Here is an 11,243-nt window from a genome sequence, read left to right as displayed (position 1 = left end):
TTTTCCTCACTTGACTTCTTCATCTAAGTCCCAAACAAGAGATTTCCCAAACATAAAAAGCGATCTTTAACTAAAGGGGGGAGTATTGGGGGGGGGGGGATCTATACAGAGCGGATTGCCCGTAGTCCAGTTTTTATTACCAGTTCATCAAAGTTCTTAAGCCAAGTCCTGGGATACAATGAGCGCAGGTGCTGTGCAGGAGGGGCTGTAAATCTGACCAGGCGAATTAAGCCATTGCTTTGGCATTGTTCTGTTTGGCCTCCTATCTGTTTTTGCTCCGGAGGGTGTTGGGTAGATTGGGGTGTTGGGAGGGACATGTGAGGGCCTGCATCCACAAATCTCCCAACATGGGAGGCATCCTGCAGATTTCACACACGGTCATACGAGTCGGACCCCAGCTGCAGAGGAGGATCATGCAGGACAACGAGAAGGGTTAAAAGATATTAAAAGAGGGAGAGCTGGAGAAAAGGACGGTTGAGAGAGAAAGCCACATTTGCCTGTGAGATAAAGAAAACATTTAATTGACTGAAACAAAATTTCTCCTACTTGAGATACAAGCAAATCAGAATTCTGTTTAATCTCAAAGCAGCTGTGCAATTGCTAAAAGTATCCCCAGGTAAACTGTTGGGCTTTCTTTCTGTAAACCATGCCGCTGTTTCTCTTTAAAGCCTCTGCCAAGCTGGTGGTAGGTTTCATTAGTTGACCCTTGACCTCATAAGAGATCAGGTGACCAGGGCAGTGCTGTGGAATGCTCCCTCTTGACTCCTTTTCATTTTCTAATTTCAAAGCTCTCAACACTTTGGATCCTAGTCATTCTACCAGTGCCTTCTGTTATCTACAGCAACATGTAGAGTGTGTGTGTGTGTGTGTGTGTGTGTGTGTGTGTGTGTGTGTGTGTGTGTGTGTGTGTGTGTGTGTGTGTGTGTGTGTGGTTTTATAATGTCCTGTACGCACTCAAGAAAAAGAATTGTATTTATTCAATCCAGTTTTCGATTCCAGCTGTTAAAAGGATTGTTGTTCGTAGCTTTATCTAATTAGAGAAATGTCTTTGGCCTCAATTATAGCATCCGGGACACCAGTGTGAGATATATTTTAAATACAATTTCATCAATGGGATCATTAGATGGTAGGTCATCCAATAAACCTTTCAGTAAACTTATAAGTCTTAAGTTCTGTTTCTACTTTAAGCTAAACAGAGAAGCTAGTGGCAGAAGATTCACAAGGACACTGTTAACCTGCTAATGTTCAGCCGGTGAAGGTACAGTGCATTTAAGTCCACCACTCTAGAGGGGAAAATAAGCATGTCTGTCCACTGAAACTATGTTTTGTGAAGATATCCCCTTTTTGTCTGCTACTAAAATACTGAGAAATAACCAAAATCTGCACTGTGTTGGGATTGGCTAATCTTAGCAGGTTAAATGAGCTACAAAACTAGAAACTGGAGCATTTAATTCAAAGGTCACATTAACCCAATATAGCAGTGGATGTACTATTTTAGCATGTTAACATGAAACATTACCATTGTAGAAAGTTTTGCAGTGTATCTGACAGTTGCAGCTGTATTTCTATAAATCAAGCTCTAAAGCCTTTTCACTGTCTGTAGTATTACAGTGGACTCTGAAAGTGTTTTAGCTAACTATGCATGACTATGGCTACTAACGCAGCTAACATTTGCTTTCTGACAGTGCTAAAAAAGATCCACTTATATACCAGAGCCTAAGCAAAAATAATGAAAATAATACTATCATGGGTTGTATATAAGTAGAGTTTATACATATTGTGCTTAAAATAGTAAAATAGGATAAAAATAAAAATTAACTAAAAAGCACTGCTTTTGTCCAAAACCATGTCCTAGGTATCACCAACAATCATTGATTGGCTGACTTCAGTACTGCAGCTACTGGATGTAGGGAGGCATTTGATCGTCAAGAGGTCTGAAAGTGATCAACAGAATCTTAAACTGAAGCGTCAGTATTGAACTGAACCCAGAGTAAACGGAACATAATCTGTGTCACATAGAACCTTTTACAGGACCTGACGAGAAGCCTTGCAGCACCATCTGGGCCATAAGTGATCCAGGGATGATTACTACATCACTTACAAATGCTTTAAAATTAGTCATTGAGTTATCCACTCCTCACTGTTCTGCGATAGACTAGTGCCCTCTTCGGCACCTACAATGCCTCTCATCCTTTAACAACTACTTTCACATTCCTTCATTTTTTAAAATATATTTTGTTAAATGCAGTTTAATTTTGGCTTGTATTTTGTCGTGGTGAATGTTTCGACCTTTAAATGTGTCCTTACTTGTGTCCTCTTGTGAAGAACTCCTCATGCTCTGCCGTGGAAGCCTCTGAAAGGGGATTCTGACTCTTTTCTTGAACCTGCTGCGACTGCCAGCAAAAACGTTCATCTCAACCACTTAAAAGAAAGCCACTTTAGTTAGGCAATATTGATAATATTTCTGTTCATGCTGAAATGTCATTTCAGACCATCATTTAACATTGACTTGGCAATAACCCTGTCTAAGATGCAATTCCATGATTCCATGAACTGTCAGTCTGTCAATGTATAATAAACACCACGAAGGCCTGAAAACTTTGAGTCTTCTTTTGACATGTTGTCATTACTAATGACCTCAAAGCAAACCAAACGTGCACTTAGCCTAGCAGAAACTTTGCTATCTTGAGCTAAAGCTAACGTGTTTTGGGGAGATTTTTAGCTAGGCTAATTGTAAAATAATGTCAATGCTATTCATGCCAAGTGTGAGATGAGAAATTAATTGAACTTGTATTTGTGCATTGACCTAGACTGTTGCCACGATTGTCTCACGTCCAAAATGGTGGACAAGTTAATGTCACATGATTTGAGGTCACGTGTCTGCAAAACCTCAACATGCAACTAGTTAGCTTAGCTTAGGACAAAATGATAAACCAAGCTCAGAGTTAGCCCCTTATAGCTGAACTACTGATTTTTTTTCTAACCCATGCCATAAATATATAATGATTACTTTTCCTATAGATGATGGATTCACATTTATTATCTCTGGACCAAACCAGGTTAGACATTTGTAGGGACTTCTGACTGTAGCTTCTTATTTAAAAATGTCTGTGGCAAAAAAAAGGTGCATTTTCCCAAAATGCCTAACTATTTCAACAACAAGGGGCCATAGTGGCAGGTGGTCAGCATTAAGGAGACATCAAAGACCTTATAACCTCCCTATAGACATCACCTCAAGCAGCAGGGGAACTAAGTTTTACTGCTGACAGCTGGAGAGTGCTCTGCTGACAGGAGGAAGGTGATAGCAACTGTATCACTCCACTTCCTCTGCATGGATCAAAGTTATTGCTTCATATCAGAGTGATGTTAAAGGCTGCTCGGAGCATGCACCACTATTAAAGGTGTGCCACCTGCAAGTTTATCAAACCAGTGAGGCCCAAATCTTCTTACTGAGTCCGAGCACAGCTGCTGTCAGGGCCTCTTTTCAGTCTCACCTTTCACATTTTTTTCTCTCTATCTGTCAAGCAGAGCAAACTCTCATCCTGTCCTCACTCTCAAAGGAGACCGCTCTCTCCTGGAGGAGCGGGGAGGGAGAGAGGTGATGAGCAGCTCACCTCTAGGAGGGATTAGCCTTATTAAAATGAAATCGTCTAGTCCTGAGTGACAGAGCTATGGAGGTGCAGGAGGCAAAGAGGCAAGGAGGAGAGCGCAGAGGGTCTGCGTTGTGTGAGGCCCAGCCCCCGGAGGATCTGAAGCACCGCTTCCTCTGTGTTCTCCTTCCCTCCAGTCTTCACTTTCACCTCTCGCTTTCTCTCTTCATCTTCTCTCTCCTTTCCTCTCGTCTTCTCTCTCATCATCAACCGCGGTCCAGAACAGGCGGATCTGTCAGCGCTGCGTCAAGAGATCTGCCCTCAGTCTCTCAGATGAACTGCCAAGTACAGGAGAACAAAAGACCTCCAAAAACACACACACACACACATAGAGGTAAAATGTGTTTAATAGTCCTCCTATTGAAGGGCACCATGTATGGAATGTGTGCCCAGGGTCACTGCATAGAGGTTCCCAGCAATTACCCAAGCTTTAGCTCACTCTTGTTTATAAGGAGTCAGATGTAAAAGGCATGGACATACATGTGACTTTGTAAAGGGTGCCTAATGACATGTACACAGTGGTAATCCTTGTGTGGAGAGCAGCTCAGTGGTTGAATCAGAAGACCAGGCCATACACCATATTTGTGTTCATTTTCAGCGCTTTAACAGGTTTAGAGGAGAGAAACAAATATAATCTTAAAGTGACAAAAACAGAGGAACCAAACTCATACAAGAAGCCATATGTTTTCAGCTAAAAGGGGGAAAATGTGGCCAGGGCACTTTTTAATGACAGGGAACCAAAATAATAGCTTAATTGATACTTAAAGTAGACCTATTATCTTATACATAAAGTACAAGGATGCATAAATTAGCCACGGCCAGCATTTCAAATAATGAGCATTAGCAAATCTGCAAGGCGATGTGCTTAATATGGTCATCTCAGGCACAGCACGCTCACCAACCTGCAGTTGAACCCTTCTGTTTGCAAGTGGCAGCCAATCAGAAGAAAGTTTACTTCAATGGAGTTGACTTTATTTCAGGTGGTGGATGGCCAAACTAGTAGGAAATTCATAATCACTCAATAATTTTAGTTGTCTAAAAGTTGCACAAAGTCTAACTAAAAATTCTAACTAAGACAGAGGCATCTGTCTTCCTTCTCTCACCCCAACTGGTCACAGCAGATGGCCCCGCCCCTCCCTGAGCCTGGTTCTGCCGGAGGTTTCTTCCTGTTAAAAGGGAGTTTTTCCTTCCCACTGTCGCCAAAGTGCTTGCTCATAGGGGGTCATATGATTGTTGGGTTTTTCTCTGTATCTATGAAGCGCCTTGAGGCGACTTTTGTTGTGATTTGGCGCTATATAAATAAAATTGAATTGAATTGAATCTTTTATGGAACCAGCCAGTCTGTATATTAGTAGTCATCAATACACTTATTTTCTTTACAAATTGCTGGAAATGGTCCAGCTAATGATCTTGTGGTTTCAAAGGTGATTTACAAATGTACTTTGGGAAAGAAATATCCAAAGGCAGGAGTTGTTTTGCAGAAAAAAACATGATCAAAAGGGCAGTGCCCCCTAAACCCACTGCAGCGCCTTTCAACAGTTAAACAATCCACAAAGGTAGAAGAAGGTCAGACGCAGAAATTTTATTGGTTTGCTTTTTAAAGAACTGATCAACAAATTAGATCTGAACAAAGTGTCTTCAAGGTTATCTGAATGATTATTCAGACAATGCACTTATAAGTTTCAGCACAAGTGCATGAAAAGAAAACCTGGTTAAACTCGAGCATGTTTTGAATCTAAAAATGGTTTTATGAATGTCTTTTTATATATTGTATGTAAATAAGAACCCCCCTTGAGACGGGCCTGATGTTAGTTTATTGCCGGAGCGGCCTGGGAGTTATTTTCTTTTTCATTAAGGGTCATTGTCCACCCCCTCCTGCCCCCACAGCTGATCACAAACAACTTTAAAAGGTTGCGTGGATGATTTCAAAGGTCCAATCTTGCCAAAAACCACAGCTAATGCTGAAAAAAGTCTAATTTGAAACAAAGACTGTGTGTTATGTGGTCGGCTAGTTGACTTGTGGCCACAATGTTGACTCAAAGGTCAGCAGAGATTAAGGGAGCAGATGAGGAGGAGAGGAGAAAAGGTCTGGTTTCACATGCAGGTGGCTGTCAAGGATGTTTACCTAGCAAGACTCGTATCTCTTCTCTCCAGAATTAGAAATGAACAAAAGTTCAGTTCAGTTCACTCCGACTGCCTGATATCAAGTGGCGACCCTGACTATCCAAACAGGCTCGCTGTTATTATGTCTACCTCTGACTTCATATGGGATTTCACTCCTGCTTTTATTGGGACTGAGGGAACAGATTAGCAAGTTGAATGTGGACAAAGTACTTTTACAACAGACGCTTGTGCCATCAGAGTCGAGCACCTGAATCTAAATATAAAACCTTTTTTCCAGATGTGTAAAGTAAAAATGTGGAATTCAACAAAAGCAGATCCTTTCGCATTTACGCTTTGTGAGTGAACTACACAACACCCCCACCCAAAAAAAACCTTGAAGCCAATGGGATTGTTATTTTCAGTGTGTAAAAAAGTATTTGCATTTTCAGACTGTCAGTGAAATATTTGGCTCCATCTGCACAAAAACTCCCAGTGAGAACAGACACTGAAGATGTGGGCGTGCAAACAGGTATGTGTACATTCTGTACCCTAAAGCTTTCTCATACCTGTTCAGTGCAGCCATAAAAAACCCACCATATTTACAGTGGTGACATCAAAGAAGCCTGAAAAACCATTTGATGCTAAAAGGCCTCCGGCTGCTGAGACTTCTCACGCTGGAGCTGCCCGTCAGCGACGTTCCGCCTTTCTGTTTGAATTTATAGCTGCTTTGGAAAAATATTTCAAAATAAAATGACATTTAACTATTTCAGTAAACTGCTCGCTCTAACTTGAGGCTATTTGTAGGCGTCTCGTGAATGTCACTGGAAATGCCGGGTGTCGGAGCCGCAGTAAAAGTGCAGTCTACTAGCAGTGAATATTACTGGACGGCTAAATGCAGCTGCATCCCGGGAATGTCCCTGTAGCTCAGAGTATTTCTGGGAGATTCCCACAAGCCAACAAGGGCAATTCCCCGGCTTATTTATCCGTATTCTACTGAGGCTGGGTTACCCTGCTTCCACAGCAAAGAGGTGAATTTGCAAAACATAAAAATGTCTCCTAAAGTTTAAGCTTTTCCTGTTGGGTTTCTATAAAACAATAGCAGTGTTTAAAACAGTTTGGGAATTATGGCCACAATGTCAAGTTATTTCAACAACTGTGACGTGATTGCTAGGCCACATGCTCGACTACCAGATGTATTTACACTAAAAAGCAAAAAAAAAAAAAAAAGTTTTGTGAGGTTTTTATGAATGAATTCCACGTTTGTGTGTGAGAAAGGCAAGATGCTCTCTGTGCCACTGACAATGCCAACCACAGGTAATTGTTTATTTTTGTGATGGTATTTTTTTCTGTTTCTTAAATTATTTTTATTCTGAAAAACTAAAAACTACAGTACTGTGCAAAAGTCTTGAGCCACCAAGAAGAAAGGGAGGGAAAAGACAACAGCAGCCACATGTGAACGTAAAATAACATACTTTATTATGACCATACATTTCTCAGGATCAATACAAAGCACTTCTCTGTTTTTGTTTAGCGATGCTTTGAATGTGGCACTTTTTCCTCCAAAGGACAAAGAGGATCAGACAGAAATGATTTTTGTTTGTTTGTTGTGTGGAAGGAGAAGGAGGTCAGATAATGACTCCGTCGCTGCACTTGCATCTCCATGTTAGCTCTGAAACAGACTTGAGTTCTGCCATTAGCGTCCCAGTTTACTTTCATTCTATTTGATTGTTGAGTTGAAACCATAAAAGCATGTGTGCTCTCTGTGTACTCTTTGAGTAATAATTTGAGATCCTATTAGGGAAACTGGGTCATTGTAAGGAAGAATGCACGTCAGATTTAAAGGACAATCTTTACATTAAAAAAAAAATCCTTAGCTGATTCTACACAATGGCTTCTATAAATGAGGCCCTGGTTCTTTGTGTGTTGCCTGCACAGACAGATGGTTTGAAAGGAACCCTGCTGAAACCCAGTTTCAACAGATCCGCTCAGCAGCAGCCCAGCTTCACCGTGCAGCAGCAGGACTGTGCAAAAACACCATGCAGGAGGGCAAACAACAAACTCAATGTATAAGTGAAACAATTTTGAAGACTATTTTACTTATTCTTATTCTGTATATTTTAGGCTAGAAATCCTCCTAAAATAAAATTAAACCAAAAGTGATTTAGCAAATATACTAATAACAATAACAGTGCAATTAAACCATTTCAATTAGTAAAAGCATTTTACAGTTGTTGCTGGAGTTTAAAAGAAAAAAAAAATTGTTACCAGTTTCTGCGTTTCATAAACTGCCTGCCTCTAAGTCCTTTGGAAAAAAGCTTGGACAATGCTGTCTTACAAAGGAACGGGGGTCAAACAAATGCGCATACGTTACAAAATAATCTTATTTTACACATAAATATGATATACAAAGGCAGATGAGACAGAGCCTTGCTTATGTCAGTAAAGCTTTTGACCATGCAACGTTCAGTACCTTAAAAAAAAAAAAAAAAACGCCAAAAAATCATTAGCACGCCTTAGTCCACCAGAGACATAAAACAATGTCAAATATATACACAATATCACAAAAATAACAATATCACTTTTTTCTGCAAGAGCACGATTGTACCATATATTTTACAGCTAAAGTTGTACCATTAGTCCAGCACATTAAGATGTGTACAGGTAGCTTTAAGGGAAAGAAGCAACTATTGCTACACGGCAACACTAGAAGGTCATAAGAAGTATTTAAATACGCCATTGAAATATAAGCTGTAAAAATAATATATTCCGAATACATTTATATAATTATATACATATACATATAGGTTAAATACTGATCATTCTGAATCCCTGGATTGCTGAAAACGTCCTTTGTCTTTTTAAGCAGCTAGCTATTTTGAACTAACTGGATGAGCCCGCCATTTTTATTTCCGCTGCTGATCTACATGATGTGCTTCACATTGTTTATTTCACTGTTTTTGACCATGTGTTTTTTTAAATTAACTATTTTATTTCATTTTTTTTCTTTAACAAAAAAACCCCCAACAACTTAGAAATAACCAGCTTAGAAATAACAAGCTTCTTTATGTTCTTGCATCAAGGTAGATGAGAAAGTTGATACCACGTTCGCATCTTTGCTAAACTATATTTTTGTTAATTATGACCTGTAACATTTTAGGATGTTTTTTTTTTAATTTATTCATGTTTTTTACAACCAAGCTACTCTATTTTCTCAAAAACATAGCTATCTTAGCTACACTAACCTTAGCTATGCTAGCTTAGTGCAGCTAACTGCTTTCTGACTCTAGCTTATATTCATTTACAGACATGAGGGTAGTATCAATCTTTTCATCTAATCCTGGGCAAGAAGGTGAATTTACCAAACCTGCAACACTACATGAAACACCAATTCTGCTTAAAATCAAAATCTGTTCAAAATGTATGTTTAGCCGTAAGCATAGGTGTGACTTTGAACATAGAAGAGGTTTAAGTGGCAGCAGTTTCTCCCCTTAGTTCAGAACAGACTTTTTACTGCATGATGATAATCTACACTACTGCCTGCCTATTTAGTGCATTGTTGTTGTATAACATTTAGTGTTTTATACCTCAATAGAAAAAGCTCTTTACTGCCTTAAAAAGGAAATCCACCCTAAGACAAAGTGTACACGTTCCTCCAACGATCTTGGTTCGTTTTACTAAATTAACCACCATACAAGGTTTAAAGTAGGTCTGAAAGTGACTAAATTTGCAAGTTCTCTATTCAGACTGGGCCAAATTTTGCTACAGAGCCCCAGAGTTCAGAAAATGGATGTGTACCTGCTGAATTTGAAATACACTATAGCTTTTTTTTTTTCTTTTTGTAAGAAAGGCTCTTGAAAACCCATTCTCAAGCGTTATCTACACAGGCCCAGATCCTCGGAGGTGATGTGTTATATTTCAGGGTAGACTTTCCTCTTGACGTACCACCTTCACACAATTAAGGCACCTTTTAAACCCCTGAGGGGTAATTGGGTTCTTCTAATAAGAAGAGAAGCAACAATAACAACATGGAACACAGAACTGGACTAAAACAAAACCACACAACATAAAGTTTAATCAGCCAACAAAATAAAAGGAGAATATTGCGGAATGTTTGTGGATATGGTACAAACGCCACAAGTGCCCTGTTACATTTCTTATCTCATCTTCTAGGATTTTGCAGCAGCAGTACCGTGCACCATGCTGGCATGGTGACGTCACAAGACCTCCATGGCTGTATCCCAAAGCACCTTCAGAGATAAAGAGATTCTGTCACAAACCTTATCGAGCTTCATGGGGGTGCGGGTGGATATGTCTGCGTATCTGTGTCTAGGAGTTAGTATCCCACGTTGAGCTTGTTTTTGTTGAGCTCTCTCTCCAGGTTTCCTATCAGAGTGTCGATGCTCTCTTGCAGGTCCCTCAGGTTCACCCTGTTGCTCAATACAGGACTGATATCCTGGATCTTCATGTAGGCCTGGTAAGTGTGCTCTTTGGGTAGCCGAGGTGGCAGGATGTGGTTACACACCTTGTGTTCTTCCTCCTCCTCCTCTAATGGGTGTCCACTGTTTGAGCTGTCACTTTCTATTAGCTTCTCCTGCTCCTCCACCGCCTCCCGTGTTTCCTCCTCCTTTACCACCTCCCTTCTCTGAGGTTGCTCTTCATCTGCGGTATCAGACACAGGACAATCAACCTTGAGCTGTATGCCGTCTTTTGCTTCCTCTTGCTTCTCCTGGACCTCCTCAGTTGCCTCGATGTCTTCTGAGGGAACGTCGTCATAGTCTGCCTCTTCTTTGCTGGAAGGTAACAACATTTCAGAAGGGAAGTACGTCTCACCACAGCCACTCCAGTCACCAGCATAGCGGTTGCTGGGGCTGTCCAGACGCCCTGGTTTGGGTCGCAGAACCCCCGCCATCTCTGCTCCAGTGAGGTTCAGCACCTGAGGCCGCTCTTTTCTCCGTCGCAGAGGGGGGGCTGTCCGCAGGTCAGAGGAAGTTGGAACCAGAGAGGGTGCTGGGGGCTGAGAAGAGGACTGGCCATGTGGGTCCACAACTACAGGAAGAAAGAACAAAAAACAAAAACAAAGAAAAAGTTAAATATAAGCCAGCTGGTTATTAAACAATCATGAAAATTACAAAAACACAAAAATAAGAAAAGGTCATATTTTCTCATTCTTTTGTTTTCCTCAGAGGGAAAAGTGGTTGTTGTTCTTCTTTAATAATTACGTTATTTAGACCAGCGGTCCCCAACCCCCGAGCCACGGACTGGTACCAGTCCGTGATTCGTTTGGTACTGGCCACGAGAGTTGAGGCTCGGGTGTGCAACTTATGGTTCTCAGGATTTTCATCGTTAACTCGGTTTCCCTGGGTCTTATTTTGAAAGAAATATTTACAAGTTACCATAGCGACCAAGACGGCATTAAGGGGTAGCGAGGAGGATGTTACTCTCAATGTTATTGGCACATTTCAGGAGGACACTGCTAATAAAGTTACACAC

General features: G+C 40.7%; 1 protein-coding gene across 1 annotated transcript in view; it reads right to left on the bottom strand.

The window, feature by feature from the left end:
• Positions 1-8,193: 8,193 nt before the first annotated feature.
• The window catches only part of syde2 (synapse defective 1, Rho GTPase, homolog 2 (C. elegans)), a 47,595-nt gene continuing 44,545 nt past the window's right edge, over positions 8,194-11,243 (bottom strand). The window contains exon 8 of the mRNA XM_085385810.1: positions 8,194-10,799. Within this exon, the coding sequence (XP_085241936.1) occupies positions 10,087-10,799 (713 nt within the window). The 3' untranslated portion in view covers positions 8,194-10,086. The remainder of the gene's footprint in view (positions 10,800-11,243) is intronic.

Source organism: Rhamphochromis longiceps, linkage group LG17 (assembly GCF_057381845.1).
Source record: "Rhamphochromis longiceps isolate RC_006_pf linkage group LG17, R_longiceps_female_GT1.1, whole genome shotgun sequence".
Taxonomy (NCBI): domain Eukaryota; kingdom Metazoa; phylum Chordata; class Actinopteri; order Cichliformes; family Cichlidae; genus Rhamphochromis; species Rhamphochromis longiceps.
Note: the sequence above shows the minus strand (reverse complement) of the source record. Positions and strands in the feature narration are given on the sequence as shown.